This window comes from Nymphaea colorata, chromosome 12 (assembly GCF_008831285.2).
Source record: "Nymphaea colorata isolate Beijing-Zhang1983 chromosome 12, ASM883128v2, whole genome shotgun sequence".
NCBI lineage: Eukaryota > Viridiplantae > Streptophyta > Magnoliopsida > Nymphaeales > Nymphaeaceae > Nymphaea > Nymphaea colorata.
Genome location: NC_045149.1, coordinates 15636680 through 15653501, shown reverse-complemented (window position 1 = coordinate 15653501; position 16822 = coordinate 15636680). Strand labels below are relative to the sequence as shown.

Here is a 16822-nt window from a genome sequence, read left to right as displayed (position 1 = left end):
ATAAATTCCAGAACACCAGATAATCAACTTTGTTGGGTCAAAGTCAAACACATGCAAACCAATTTCAACCCTCACAAACTTGTAACAGCTCTTTCAAAGAGAACGCGAACAGTTTATAATATACTTCCATAGCGGACTATTCTCATGGTGAATGCATTCTGCAGCACCACCCTAGAAAAATCCAGCCTCTCCATGCTTGCTTGCATCTGTTACCACCGATTCACCAACGTCACGTCATAATTTTCACGTGATTTTGATTCAAAGTCAATTACGCCCCCTTTGAAGGCTACACTACAGCCTAGCAAATCAAAAACGAAAGCGCATGTTCCAATTCGACGTGCTTTACGCGAACCCTGAATTCTTCACCGGGATATCCAATATCTCGCATAAACAAAGAATATGTGGCGTTGAATACCTTTCTTTCCGACCGAAACTGAAGCAAACTCTAACTCCTAACTCCTAACTCCTTACGTCGACCGAAGTGTAAGAACAGTGTACAAGGCAAGCAAAGAAATCACGATTAGAGTCTTTGGGACGGCGCACCTTGGAAACAAATGGATCGGAGATCGTATAACGGAGAACAAAAAGAGGCGGGAGAACCTTCAATCTCTAATGGAAACGGGGAGCGGGCGCCAGTCCTGCATCGGCGAAGCGCGATCCCTTTCTCTGATTCCCGCCTTTGCCTTCTTTCCGGGAACCGCCGAGACGAAGACGGTCGTTATTTATAGGGCGTCTTCCAAATACACCCCTCCACCTTACTACAAATCGGATGTGACGGCATCCAGGTTGGTATTAGTGATCGATCCGAGTACGAGTCTAAACGATGTGATGTGTAGTGTGTACCAAAATCATGTCCGCCTCGAGTTCCAGTCGATCGAGTAAAGAAATCAGTAACTGGATCTTCCCGGGTTATATGTATTCGCAGGTCAAGACTCAAGTTGAAACGCAAATGGATTGGAAACCCTGCCTTCGATGCGTGTGCGTGTGCTTGTACCTGGATGTATTTGGATCTGCCCGGCTAAGGACAAGCTACTTAAGCCTGTGGGAATAGCGAGATTCTCATGTCTGAACCGCTAACATGATATAACTAAATCAGATCTAAATCCGAACCAAGAAATTAGGGCGGCAAGTGGTTTGGTATTTTGTCAAGTTTAAGTGCTACCTGATTCAATTTGGAGACCGACTTCTGATGCATTTTATTATACTGGGTTCAATTAGTATACAACCTCACCAGAAACATCTACAACATGATTGCATGCCAAGAATGATGAAACATGTCCAAACATCTGGTTAAACGGAGGACTAGCATTTTGAGCAGAGACGAGTAAAAAGACTCCTTCGACAATGGCTATGCCCTCATAAGGTAAAAGACTAAAGAGAAGGAGGCTGAAGTATGATTAGGTAACTTGGTGTCCCTTCAAGCTCCAAAGGACATGCATAAAGACACATAGAAGAAGTGGCTGAAAAGCCACCCGAAAAATGCCTAGTCTGACCGAGTGGTGGAATTTTGCATGACAAATAGAGAACCTTACATTGTGGCCTGATTTCCACTCTTTGAGACTCCCTGCCTGTCAGAAAACATGTATTAGCCGTGTGCGTGTGAGAGAGAGAGAAGGGGAGGAGGCTAAAATGAACCTCATATTGACACATTTACTCGTCATTTGTACATTTGGACAAATATCAACTGCAGCTCCTAATTTAGTCATATCAAATCACCACGGACTTGCGTCACAAAAAAATGATGAGAGAGAGAGAGAGAGAGAGAGAAAGAGCTCAAGTGCACGAAGGTGAGGCATCATAGTGCCTGCCTTTGTTGCCGCTCCTGAATCTCTTCCTTGAGTGCCTGAACAATCGAGGCCCTGTTGAAACACAAGTTCTCGTTGCTCAGAGCAAGATCAAGGGTCTGTAGCTCTTCAGTGTTTGCCTTCTTGAAGAGACCCTTGAGGACACTTTCTACCGTTTCCAAGGCCTTACGGCTCTGTTGGGAAGCTACCTCATCTCGATGACCATCAGATGAAGTTCTCGGAAGAGCCTTCCCTGTATTTGAATAACTTGGTTGATTGCTCCAATATTCCAAGCACAAACGGCTGGGATCCAGGGACTCGATTTTCTGCATCAATCACGGAAAGAAGAAAATTTAAACCCAGCTCAAGCCCTTAAGCAATTCTTATTCTTAATGCACGTTTTCCACGTTAGTTTTTTTTTCTTTTTCTTTTTCTGCAGTTGAATCTGTCATGTCAGTCAACACAATCTTGCCATACCACTTCAAAACAATCGATCTTCACCTATAATCATCAAGGAGCTCGGTGCTTTGCCTTTCCAAGGGCATGATGAGCATTTACTTAACATGGATTTATAGGCATGGCCGCATGAGCATGTACGTGGGGCAGATGCGTGTGCTTGTGAGAGAGAGAACGAAGGTTCTAAAAGAAAATTTTATGTGAGTGTGCATGCACAATTCATGTTGAAATGGTTGCTTGAGTCGGTGAAGGGAAAGCCACAAAGTAAGAGAGATCTGAAACTCCTTGGAATTATCCTGTACTAAATGGAATAGGAAAACAAAGGCAAGAAATTTCAAAAATAGTGCACTGAAACGTAAAAATTCTAAAGATAGCATGCTTCTGCAGCGATTTCCGTTGTAGTAGTAGCAGCACCTATCTAATCTTATCCCCTGGCTCTTGGAAAACTTCCATATAACAATTGAACTATAGCTATATATACTATATATATATATATATATATTCTCAAAATAAAGGCCTCCATGATATATAAGAATTTTACAGGGCCACTATAGATCAAGATGAAGAGGACAGCACCTCCCCCATCAGTGCCTCCACCAGCAACTTCCACAACTAGCCGATGACCTGGTAGGTTGACAGCGGACAGGACACACACACTCTCTCTCTCTCCTCACAAACAACTTTGAAGAGCTTCAAGTGTGGAACAATTATTTCTACAAAAACTTCTATCTGGCCTATCAGCAAATAAACAACCTAAATTATTGCTAAATTATGGTCAAATTATGGATTGTTTTCCGCCAAACTTGACAATATAGTATTGAAGAAAGTACCTACGAGACACCAGAACCTGAGCAAGCTACCTACTCATTGTAACAAAGCAGAAAAGTGATGTTCAGATTTCAGCATGAAGTTCTTCAAGCTTTTGCAGGTCCAAAACTAAGTCCATTCAAATGATTCACCACCCAATGCACTCACAGACTTCTAACTTCACAACCAGTTTAGGACTCCAAAACATAACATAGCCGCAATTACAGCAGGTTCAAAAGTAAACACAATAAAAATTATAAAATTGAAAGTTATACATGTAAAATAATCCTCCACATCCCTAAGAGCAATACATAGACTTCCAACCAATGCAGTAAATATCAGTTTCCATCTAGTATCCACAACACTTAAAAAATGATGTACTAAAGCTGACATTCGTCAGCCCGCATGGGGTAATTTAAATAATTAATGAATATTAAAATAGTTAAAAATAAAAAATACATATTTTTCCAACCAGTTGTATATCAACGACTACCATGGTTTTGGTTGTGGCGTATGCATGGTTGATTCAGATAACATCCCTCAACTTCCAAATCAATTTAGGATTCAAAACAATAATTTAACTGCAGAAGCATTGTGTAAACTTCATAAATGAAGGTCATTGCAAAACGATGTTAAAAGTTGAAATGAAATTCAACAAAAGAGGAAAGATGCTCAACAGATTTATGTCTAAACATATTGGGCTGGAAAGATCTAGATAATCAGAATTACCTTAAGAAAGGATGGCAATACAAGCCCAAACATTTCAAGCCCATCAACTGATCCCTGAGATTGTAGAGCAGGAAGATTTGGCCCCCCCTGGCTATGCTGCCTAGCAATCTCTTGGTTCACTTTCTCACGTACCATGTCCCAACATTTGCCAGGAGAAACATTCACAAAGACCTCAGTCGGACAACCCTGTAATGTAACCTGATTTCCAGCGAAACACATTAGCCACACAATACTGATTTACCTAAATAAATCTGCAATTCAATATCATCCATGCATGACACGGGTAGTATAACATATGAGGAGCCCAAGGGTAGTCTGATTAGTAAGACATGATTATTCTCAGCGTTTTAGGAAAACTAACTAAGAATATTAGCTGTTGAGATGAGTTTGACATGCAATCAGACAAGAATGTTAAAAAAATAAACAGATGCTTGAAAATCTTCAAAGTAGCCGATTGGCCCCTTAAAATTTTCACAGAAGTGAAGTTACCTCCTTCAAAAATTTCAAAAAATACCATCCCCAAAAGTTTTCCTAGAATCAAGTACCGCACATGCAAAAACAATTTGCAAACTTTTGGCTGAATCAACTCTCTCTCTCTCTCTCTCTCTCTATGTGTGTGTGTGTGAGGAACGGATTCAACCAGCCCCTTCTCAGACTGGTTTTTTTGCTCCCTCTTTGTATCATTCTCTTACCCACTTTTTCTCTCCCCCTCAAACTTTTTTTCCTTTTTCCTACACTGCCATTCGTCTAACTCATTTTATGTTCCCAGCAGCTGGCCCTTATATAAACTTTCTAGTTGCAACCTTGGATGCAAGACCTTAAACATCAAAAACCTGGCATTTTCCAGAGTTGACAGCTGGTAGCTGAGGGCAGTTCATGGCATAGCTCCTCACATAAAAGCTGTGCACATATCCAACAACCATATAAACGTGCATGCAACACAAATTAATAAATAGTAACAACTAACAAATATCAGCAATATTTTGAAAATATCATAGTTTTTATTGCAACTTTCATAATTTCATAATTCTTTTATTTTTTATTTTCCGAGAAGAAACGACTTTAAAAAATTACCTAAGAAAAACCTCACTGACAAAAACATGAGAACTATATTTGTGACTCCAGAAGAAATCCTTCTCACCTCCTCCCCTTTCCCACATCCCTCCAACAACAAAAGTTGCACTGGCCTCATTAGAAGAAGTTGCCTTAAGTGGTCTATATTAGGGCTGGGCCCCGGGCCGGGCCGCCGGCGGGGGCCCGGGTCCGGGCCAAAAAGAACCCGGCCCTGGCCCGATGGACTGGCCTAGGTCAGCCCGGGCCCTGCCCAATCCGGCCCGTTAAGAATTAAAATATATTTTTTTCTTGCATTCGTCTTCCCCATGTTCCTCCATCCTCTCTTATTTTTTCTAGCTTTCCCAGAATGCCCGTAGCTAGAAATCTGGACCCTTCTAGAACCGTCAAAGGGAGACGCATACGCCCTAATTCTAGAAGCAATTCGACCTGTTGGACGATCAACCGGCTGGCGGGATGGGGAGAAACCCCTTCGCCTTCCTCAAATACAGAGAAGGGGGAGGAGAGATTTCTTCCCTCCCATCGGCCGGCTGGAGGGGTAAAAACTCTTCCACCTTTTTCTAAACGTTAGGAAAAGAAAGGAGTTTTCCTCCTCCGCCGATGGCGGGGCCTGCTGGTCGGTCTTAGACCTTCTCTAAACTTGAGGAAGGAGAAGGGGTTTCTCCATCCCGCCGGTCGGACGAACTTGCCCGGGACGATCTGCTGGGCCTGATTGCCAACCACGAGAGGGGGATCCGAACAATCGGCAACGAGTCAAAGAGGGCGCAGATCGTCAGGGCGATCGACGCCCTTGGCGACGAGGGGAAGGAGACGGTGACGACGGGTCTGTCGCTCTCTGGAACATGGAGGATGTTGTGGACGATGGAGAAGAAGCAGCTGTTCCTCATGGGCATCGGGCCGGGCCAGGTCGTACCTGATTTTTGGGCCCGTCGGGCCGATCCGGACACGGTTTTACCGGACCGGCCCGGCCCGCCCCGATGCCCACCCCTAGTCTATATTTGTCAGGCCAATCCGGACCCGTTTTACTGGACCGGCCCGGCCTGCCCCAATCCCACCCCTCGTCTATATTCCTGTTGTAAACAACCCATGGCTGTAAGCACAAGCCTTTTTTGTATTTCCCAGACAAAAGATCTACGATTTTCCTCATAGTGAAAAAAGATTGTCCAAAACATTGAAAATCTGATGTATGCACCTTAAAATGATTGAAAAATGCTGGAGAAGAGTAACCAAAAACTGGAAGCTATGCCCAACAATGAACCAACAAACAACCAAGACAGTGGCAGAGATAGTTGTAGAGCAACAAAAGTAAATTATTTAAACCCAGCCAATACTATCCTTATATGTCAGATTCCAACTAGGCTAAAAAATAAGAGGAAGTGAGTTAATTACTCTTACCAAAAAGAAAGGGAATTGAACCATTTTAAGGAACTCCCTAAACACTACTTTTTGTTCATCTATTGAGCCTACAATAATTCACCACAGTCAACAGTTAACAGTCCAACTAATTGTTAAATTAAGATAGGACCTTATGAAAGAAAATTGTGAAGTACAGAAAGTTGTCTCTCAAATCCAAGGGCATCACCTAATTAGCCATCATTCTATTATTAAATTTCATTTTGGAAAATGGGTATATTCTTAAGAGCTAGATGTAAATATTCACGTGAGAAAATTACGAAGCTTCCTATGAATGATTTATGCAGTTCGCATTCACAAGCACCGGTGCTGTTAAGAAACTGAACCTCTATTGTGTGGAAGGAAGAAAAACAGAAGATGACGCACAGAACTTAAACTGGAAAAACCACAGAACTACATAGCATTATATCATTGAATAGAAAAATATAGAGTAGAAAGGCAAGTTACCCTGAAGAGCGGATAAGAATTTCCAGCAACAAGGATTTCTGAGATGTAGAAACACATGTGTCTAGGATCACGGACATTGAAGTATCTAACCCGGCTTCTGAACCCTGGTAAAGAGAGTAAGAAAAGTTTTAAAGTGATAAACCTTACCAAAAAGAAAAAAATGCAAACATACATGTGTATAACTTGAAGTCTAATTATACATACCACACATGCATATAGTATAATATAATATAATACATACACACACACATGCACACATATATACATATTTATTTGTTTATTCATTCGTATATATATTTGTACATGTAAGTTTATAACAGATGCATAAATCCAACAGTAACACCACATACCATTAGGAAATATTGTCTGCCTATTACACCACACCTTTCCAGGTACCACATTTCCAAATTCTAAAAGCTCCACTGGAAAGTTGAACCTTCTTACTACTTTTGCAATGCGGGGACGTTGTTGACAGCTTCTATTCAGATTCGCCACCTGAATTGGTGAGAGTGAGTACTGCATTGAGGATCCATTTTTCACTTGGACAGCAACAGAATCAGATAAGACCTTTTCTCCTTTCTGCATATTGCTCATGTTGCCACAGGAATTCAACTGGGAATGAATTAAGTTCCCCTGGCTAGCACTATCTGCAAGATGGTGGTTGTTAAGGCCTTTATCTGATGCTAAACTTTGACGATTGTTCAAGGAACTCAAATTACTGGTACCCCTTTTGTCTCCACCAGAACTGATAAGCTCCGTAGATAAATGGCCAGAGGCATTTTCAGCAGGCACACCAAGTTGCTTAGCTTTCCCAGTGTTGGTAGCTGGTTCATTGGTCCTCCCAGAAAGTGGGTCTCCTTGAGACTCATTACCAACACTTCCGTTCTTAGTAGCCACAAATCTTTCTGAAACTTTCATATTCTCTGTGGTGGACTCTTCCACTTTGACCTTGCTAACTGATTGATATCCTTCAGCCTGACAATCATCATCATCATCACTAAGACAAATTACAGTTCTGCCAGGTTCGCTTGCTCTTGGTTTGCTACTTCCTGAGTTACTCAATTTATTCTCAGCAATTGAAGGAGAAAATATGCTTCTGCGCACTTGACCAGAAGAGTTTTCACAGGTATAGGATGTATCTTCTTCTGAAAGTTGGCAAACAGGGAGTGATTCCAGTAGCAGATTCTGAACCAAGTTCTGATCAGAAGCCTGTGACTTAGAGAAACTAAATTTGGAACCGTTGGGAGAACTTGGTTCTTGATTATTGTGTTTAGAAGAAATATGTACTTTAGAAGCTATGTCAGTTCCAGGTGCTTTTAGTTCTGGATGTACATGATCTGCTCCGCTACCAATCAGGTCTCTCATGTGATCTTTGGTTGTGGTTTCACCTAAAGAGGATGACGCCACAAAAGTTTTGTTCATTTCTGGATGCAGTGTGTCAACATGAGCATTACTTGTTGGTGGAACATCACTTACCGGCCTTTCTTCTTTTGTCTTCATATCTCCCAGTAAGGCATTGCCAACCAAAGTACCTCGAATATCAGCCACCTGAGAGCTATCATTCTTTGTAACATGTGAACTCAAAGAGAGTCCCAGATACAAATTTGCCCATCTGTGAATTGCACTCAATTTCCCTCCCAATGCCTCAATGCATATATCTAATTCAGTTAGTTCATAACGGAAGAGGAAAAATCTTGTACTCCAAGCACATGAACATAATTGTTTTGCATGATTTAAGCATGCAAATGTTTCCGGAGAACATTCACAACCAGCTGCAGAGAGATGCAAATCATAGAAGCATACAATGCATTCCCTTTCTTTGGTAGCATCAAAATTAACATCCATTTTCCTAACCTGTGAAGGACAGCAGAAGAATTGCCTTCTGGCACGCTCTATGTCAATACGTGTCTGTGCAACAAAAAGAATAAGGACAATTTCACATCACTTAAAATGTTCAAGGATAATTGATAATTCAATGTCATTGTCAATGTCTCCTTACAAGTTTACCTTCAACGCCATTGTCAAAATTCCATCCTTCCCACAAGCATCATCCCATCTTAAGTTGTCAGGTGTCTCTTTCCTTAGAAAATGGATCTCCCAAAGAGCTTTAATAGCATCTTGTGCTGCCCCTAGTAATAACTTGTCATGGGACAGGGATGTTTTACGGTGTTGCTGAGCATACAGTTCCACAGCACTCTGTCCATGTGGCAGCCAGTCAATAGGAGCAACATTCACTGCCTCGGCACAGTTGAACCCACAATTAAAACCAGAATGGTAAGCTCGAGGAAAAGTGAGAACAAATTCTCCAGACCGCTGAACGCATCGATAGACAGGTATGCCTTCTGACTTCAGGATTGTTGGCGAAAGTTGAGTGACCTATCAAAGATACAATAAGCACAAAGATTGCAAGTCAGATGATTTAAATAAACCATATAGCAAACTCAGTTTATGAGCAAGCGCAACGATAGGTAATTGTTCTAAGATTTATAAACTACAAAGTGACGACTGGCAGTTTAAGGCTGCCATAGATTCAGCTCAGTAAAGTCCCTTTGAGTGCCATCAGCTTGTTAGATGACAACTTCTAGAGCCTTAAAATTTGAGAAACCTATCCATGAAAAGACAAAAGTCATAATTCACACTTAGAGCACTTTACCCATTCCTATGATGTATACCTCACTCCCCATGGCACCCACTGCCCACAGAAGTCCATATGCCACACAGGCATTTGAAACTCAAAAGCATGTGGTCAATGAACATGTTGCCTAGACATGAAAGTCAACCTCAAATGGCAAACACACAAACCACACAAAAGTTTCCTGCATGTCTGAAATTGCAAGCATGCATGCAGCAGAATTACAAAGAACATGAACCAATACATAAATAACTAACAATATATGTTATTTATTTATCTTAGTGCATGTGGTGTGTGTTTGCAGAAGGGAGGATATGCATGTATGCAGGAAATGTCTGCAACTCTGCATGTAGTGCATGTACAAGTACAACTACACACTTAAATGTCTGTATATGTATGTGTTTGTCCATGTATCTGTACACGTATGTGTTTGTCCATGTACGAGAGGTAGGATGTATTCTTTGTCTATGTACATGGTGACCTGGGAATCACTTGTACAAACATGCCCGTTATGCATCATGAGTCCCTAAATGTTTGCAGCTGGCTCAGCATGCCTCTCTTTTCAAAGTCAAAACCAATCAGAAATAGGGAGAATGTAATCAAAGTTAAAATTAATACGTTCAATACACTCAAATGTCTTTATCCTTGGAAAAGCCTAATTCAGGAGGACTAGCAAGCATCTAAGTACTGTTACATGGTAAAAGATACACAAAATATTCATGCACTGACAATCAAAATTTTTCCCTTGCATGAAAACGAACATTTGCAACTATTTTGAGATTCACCTTAAGGAACTATAACATGCACGCCTTAGCATGAAAATCTTCTTAAACATAAAATTGCATGATTGCTATATGACAATTTCTACTCACAAGCTTATGAAGCAAGTCAGGCTGTTCCTCAAATAAATGAGGTAGATGCTTCTTCATGGCTGCTTCCAGTTTCAAGGCATGACTCCCTGGAACACCATACCACAATTTTGGAGCACCCCAATGCATGTAATTTAATGAATACAGATGGTGATCCTCAACGTGCTGGGACAAAACGATAGTAAAATGTAAGCAGAACTTTTTAATGTTAATTTGCATCCTAGATTCTGTAGGTAATCTTCGAACCTAAGATGCAACTGCCATGCCATGCACATAAGAGATGAGCAAAGTGTTTGGATACGCAAGGTACAATATTATGAAAAGGCCCTAATGGTATAAAACTCACCCAGCAAAATGATGAAAAGCACATCCCTAGATATAGCCATGGTACCAGAACGCCAGAAATATCACTTTTCTCAAATGAAAGTACAGAGCCTGCCAGCCTTGGAAAATTATTTAAATTCCAGCCAGATCTCACATATTCTTCTGACTCACTGTTTCCTGAACCAGAAAGTGCTTTAGGAAACCCACTGCCAAAAGCTCCAGTTTCCAAATCAGCTCCATAAAGTACCTGCAAAAGGAACATCACTTGCTCTAGCTTACACCACAGGCAGCTTAGAGACAAGGCCCAGAAGTTCTTTTATTACCTCAATTTCTTCAGTTGGCTTCTCCACCATCCGCCAATATTCTCCCTCAATATCTTCCACAGATGGTTCATGTTGGCATGTTGCCTCATGGCCAGAGCCTGACGATGGGTTTGTGTCTTTCAGGCCAAAATACTGCTCAACAAAATCATCTGCATACTTCTCAAAAGACTCTAGAGTAAACTCTGGCCCAGGTAGAAAACCAAAGTGCTCGTTCTGACTGATGACATCATGAGCACCAGCAGCATCAGGGTCACCATGGCCACATGGCATCCCTGCTTTCAAGCACCTTCTCCGTTTCTTCCTAGTGTGGGCCATTCTAGAATTTTTCCTCATAGGCTCCCGATTCTGGAGCTTGTCTAGCTGTTGAATTCGTGTTACAAATTTAGCATTTCCCCATATATGTTTTCCCTTAAGTGGACATGGTGGCTTCCACGAAGAAGGTGGGATAATTCGGCATATTCCATATGGTTCCACCATCTGCCGGATGCTAGCAATATATTGCAAGGTATCCTTAAACTCCTGTAGACAGTGAAATGGCATCTATAATATTCTGAGAAAGATCTAGATAGTGGGTTGAAGATAGAAATGAAAATTGAAAGGTTATCAGCATGGACCTCTTCGCTGGGGTAGAATACTGGAGCTTCATTTATGACAGGTCTACATGCATCTTTTGGGCGCCACCTTGCTATGACCTATTTAAAGTTATATTTATATATGAAAAAAAAAAAACCCATGAATCTGCATTAAGATAACCATGTTTAAAATAAAAACGATGACAGCATTCATGCATGTCCAACAACTCAACCTTTTGGCAGTTGTTACAATTTGAACATCCACGAATAACTCCTTTTGGGAGATGAGGCTTTGGAGAGCCATTCTGTGTGTGTGAGAGAGAGGGGAAACAAAACAACACACCTTATAAGCATTCAAAAATGTTATAAATGCAATAGCCATAACTGAAACTTTCATAACTAGATAAGGGATAGGAGATCCTTACCGCATAGAAATTTTCCATGTCAGATTCCTCATCTGAACTAAAATCAAACATCCCATAATTAATCCAAGGTCTACGCCTCAGACACCTTGTCAATTTCATAGCATCACTGGTACTGCATTCGCTTTCCATGTCTGTCTGCACCGACAGAGATGTATCCACAGGAGGTACAGAATTCATCTCAAGACCATCATGAACCTTCTTCAAGGTGAAGGATGTTAGTGACAACAAGCCATCTGGAGAAAACGGCCTGCCAGATTCTCCTTCACCCATTTGAGGTCCAATGCATTTTGTACCCATTACAACTGTCATTGAGGGAAAGAGAAAACATGATTATTGCACAGAAAATAATCTACAGTTCGGTATCTAATAAGAAAAAATTTTGGAGTTTATTTCTCAGTAGAATAACATCTATAATTATATTAGCAATTGAAAGCAACTGTAGTACAAAATCCAAGCATGCAGCAGTAAAATCAATTTGATGTCCATAAAAAGTCATTGATGTTAAAGCATCAAAAGAAAAACAAATGTAACATTTGTCATCAAGGCACAGATCTTGCCAGCAGGTATCCAACCAAAACCAAAAGTACTCTGTTCTGAAGCGGCACAAAATGCAACAAGGCAATAGATGATGTTTACGGCTACAAAAACAAAACAACCTATCTTTGGGAATTCACATAAAATGATAAAATGTTATCAGGTGGTTCTAAAGCATGATTTACATTTGTTGACAGGAAAGCTGAAGAGACAAAGTGGAACTAACAAAATTTCTATTTGGCTTAAGAATTTAAACATATATATGCAAAAGAACAAGGCATCCATTACCCTTTTATTTTTATTTTTTCATCTTTTAGAAATGATTAAGCCAGAAATAGACATATACATAGATATACACATACATTTTGAAACCATCAAAACAGAACAAACAGGTGGGATGTATGTGCATGTGTATGTATGCATGTATGCAATTGTGGGTATACACATGTACACATATACAAATGCATGCATGCCACAAATCCATACACAAAAACACATGCATGCGAGCACACATAAAAACACACACTCTCTCTCTCTTATAACACAGCCTAATTGCACGCTGTGTCCTAAGTTCTAGTGTGCTCTGATACACCCCCCAAGACCATCTGATAAAGTGACTAAATAGTCAAAACTCAAAAGAATTCTATGGATGTGATATAGATAGTTTTGTTTAATAAAAAAAATTAATTGGATCATCTTAATGTGTAAGAAGAGAAAAATTAAGGGCATCACCAGAAAACTGAAACCACAATACAAAAGGATGCCTGGTTGAGCAAGGGAAGCCTTCACCTTATTCTTCTACATTGAGGTGTTTAGGCCCAACTGACAAAGAGAAGCCTTACCCCGTTTGGGCATCATGATGTGCTAGAACCTACGTGATTGCCCATTTCCCTATCAGGTTACTTAAGTCCTTTAGGCACTGGTTTACAGGCTAGCTATTCGTAGATCAGTATCTGTTCTTCCATGACAAGTATGCAATAATCTTCTCCCAGTGAGATGCCTAAGGAGGCCCTTGTGCAAAATGTGGGAGGAAGACTTGCCATGGATAGGAAGAGAGGACAGTATCTAGCATAGACCAACGAACAGAAAATTTGCAGCATTACTGATTAGCATACATGAATAAGATGTCAATGACTCTAACTTTGACGATAATACCTATGCAATGGAGATATCACATAGCACACAAATCCATTCACAATGCAATTTGGCTTGTCCGCATAAACCAAGGATCAACAATTTAATGAACATGTAAGACGTTTAGCACTTACCTACCTTTGCAAGATAAGACAAGATCTTAAATAAATGATACCGATGTACATGTGGACCGACTATCTCCAATTTGTCAGACTGAAGTTTGTGCACCTAATATAATTTATCTATCTGAAGCATCAACTGTACTTTTAAAAGCCAAGCAGATTCTAAAACAACAGTAAAATTTGCATCCTTTCTTGCAACACCATGACATAAAGCCCCAAAATCATTATCTTATGGAGTATTTAAGAGAGAAGATCTTTGTGCCCCAACGCATGTAGCAGGAAGGAGATGAAACAATGTTTTAGTCAAAGTAATTTTGACAAGTTCGTGGTTTAGAAGAGATGGGAAAACGAGGACCAGAACAAAGATAAGAATATAGTAGCTCGTTCAATGGATCTGCCTTAAAATTATCATACACAGAAGAATTGGTCACGTATCAAGATCTGGAATCGTAGATATATATAAGTTGTACTTTCTCCACTAACAAGAACCAGATTAACCATCAAGGTTGATGTGGCTGTAGAGACTGGAAAGCTACCAAGAATCTAATGCTAGACAAGTTAAGAATTACAGAACCCATCATAACAGCAGGACCAAAATCTCAAGAGAAGATCCCTTATAGATCTATCAATCGCAGATAATCACAGATAACTCCAATTCTTTTTTTCCGTTTGTGGTTCCTTATCGAGAGAGGAAAACCATTCAATTCAGAAGCAGCGCATGTCCATAACCAAGTCAGACAATTACGTGTGCAACAATACGGTATCTCAAGAACATCAAGAATCCCAGAACAACAAATACGGTCAAATATTTTACATGAATCATAAACTCACCTGTTCTTGCGCACACCACCGCTCCAACTCGTTAGACAGCTGTTCCCAATTGTTGCTGTTTTGGTATCTTTCCTTTCCGGAAAAAATAAAAAGAAATCGGGTACCTTCAAAACGTTAGGAAGTGATTCATTCAGAATTATGCTTTCATGTTTTTTCACGATTATGGTTGGCCTCAAACGCGATCAGGGCTACAAAATGTCAAAAGAGAAAAGGGGAGACAACGCGGAGAGGAAAAAGAACACCGAAGTGTGCAAAAGTTAATAATATTATTACTAGAAACCTAACAGAAAGCAGCACTTGAGCAGATCTCACCCTAATTCCCCACCATGAAAAAACCCAACCCTTTGTATTTCCTGTGAGGGAATGGAAAAAAGAAAGACAGAGAGAGAAACTATCAAGAGGCCATTAGCCTCAGGACATGGAAATCTGCAATATTACTATCTACCCATTAAACATAAACTTGGTATTTAAAAGACTAACCATCCATATGCCTTAGTCATCAACAAACATGAGAATATTAAGCCCAAGTTCCGATCGTACAAAACACAATTGCCTGAAACCTAAAAAAGGAACCGCAAGACACAACCAGAGAAAACGTCAGAATCAAGAAAGCAGAAAAAAAGAAGAAACAGAATCGATATCAATGCGGTATAATAAAAATTACAGTTAAACAACAGGGTGCCCTTCAAGCATCACATGATTAGCACCTTAACGCATGCACCAGGCCAGCACAGAAAAAGACTCTTGGCCCATGCCCATACGTACTCACCAGATGAGATAAACAATAAAATAATATCTCAAAGAAAAACCTTCAATTTAAGAGAGAAAGAACGTCTGTTACCTAACTTAGGACAAGGTTCCCTCAAACCTTGAAGTTGAAGGGGAAGTGCTTGGAGGGCCAGGGGGGACCTTGGAGCTCTGTTTCTTGTTGGGTTTGGCTAAGGGACCACATTCTCTCACATATTGATAGAGTTGAGGCCATTGGGGTTTGAGCCTTCGAAGAAGGCAATGCCTCACCAGCCACCACCTTCCCGAATCCAAACCAAGACCACACTTCTTAACCTAACGACATTTCTTCTTTCATTTTTTTTTTCTTTTGCCCCACCCTTTGTTCTCTCTTTCCTCTATTCCCTTCCTATCATCTCACTATTTCCTTTTTTCTGCTTTTATTACCGGAGTGCCACTACGTGCATGTGGTCATCATTGCCTTCGTGAGGCATGTTTGCCAAAAAGTATATTGAGGGAAGCGATTCAGTGAGAGACGTGCTTTTTCATCACTTATGCGGCTACGGCATGAGCGTCTATCTTTGGCAGCCGACGGTTCGGATCTGGATGCCTTCGGCAATTACAATGAAGTCCACACCTTAGGTGGACCGGTTGGCTAAATGTTGAACTTAAGACGGTCTGCATGAAATATATTAATATTCGAACTGTGTCTTTGGAGAAAAAAAAAATGGACTGGTTAATTTGAAAGTTTGGCTAATCATAAGTTTGTTTGTTGCACGCAAATTCTCGAGCCCTATACTTTTAAAGTTTCTTTGGTACAGCGTGTGGATGTTTGTTAGACAACGATTCCGCTTTCTAACCGGCCTCTTAAAAGTTTTGGTTTTAACTTAAAAAAATGGACGAAAGCAAATCTCTTTATAAGCCCTTCAATGTTCCTTGCAACCTTCAATAATACATGATTGAAGTTTTGGAGTGTTATAATTTACTTCCCTTAACACACATGCATCTTTATGTGTGGGACCCTAAGTTAAAGCGTTAGTTGTGCTCTAATGCTACTATGCTCAAACTTTTGATATGAAGAGTCTCAACTCACTTTGGACCCTAAGTCCAAGTGTTAGTTGTGCTCTAATGCCATTATCACTCTCATACTCAAACCCTTGATTTGATGGATCTCAACTCATTTCCTAACAATTTTTATTCCAATCTTTAACAATGTTTGTTGTTTCCAATGCCAAACAGCTCCCCAATGAACCAACATTTGGTACCACCACAATGCCAAGGCACATTGGTACTTAGACTTGGTTATAGAACTCTTACCCTTTAAGTAAGGTATTGGTGGTGAACCGGTTGAAGAACTTCATTTGCCACTTTTTATATTAAAAAATCTCATTTCAACTAGCTTTTAGTACATGTTTCTCAAAACAAATTACTTTTTTACCCATTTGATTGAACTGCTGAAGCGGTCTCTTTACCATGGAAAAGTCAATACTAACCATACCAAACAGGTCAGGATTTATGGCAATTTCTTGAAAGAAAAGGTGATGGACATGACTAATTTCTTGAAAGGTGAGGACTTAATTGAAAGGTCAGAACTCATTATGGAAAAGTCAGGACTAATCTTAT

General features: G+C 40.3%; 1 protein-coding gene across 3 annotated transcripts; it reads right to left on the bottom strand.

The window, feature by feature from the left end:
• Positions 1-1619: 1619 nt before the first annotated feature.
• On the bottom strand, positions 1620-15556 carry LOC116265336 (lysine-specific demethylase JMJ18-like). Of its 3 annotated transcripts, none has more exons than XM_031645888.2 (14): positions 15315-15556; positions 14954-15033; positions 14474-14577; positions 11853-12154; positions 11661-11732; positions 11470-11547; positions 10856-11374; positions 10555-10779; positions 10212-10373; positions 8715-9083; positions 7058-8615; positions 6708-6811; positions 3777-3974; positions 1620-2110 (listed from the first exon to the last, which is right to left on the bottom strand). In XM_031645888.2, exons 4-14 carry the CDS (start codon positions 12147-12149, stop codon positions 1796-1798), a joined length of 3897 nt encoding a protein of 1298 aa, XP_031501748.1. In that variant the 5' UTR covers positions 12150-12154; positions 14474-14577; positions 14954-15033; positions 15315-15556; the 3' UTR covers positions 1620-1795. The 3 variants fall into 3 exon arrangements, with proteins under 3 accessions (XP_031501748.1, XP_031501749.1, XP_031501750.1); XM_031645889.2 differs by lacking the exon at positions 15315-15556 and adding an exon at positions 15138-15247; XM_031645890.2 differs by lacking the exon at positions 15315-15556 and adding an exon at positions 15181-15227.
• Positions 15557-16822: the final 1266 nt, after the last annotated feature.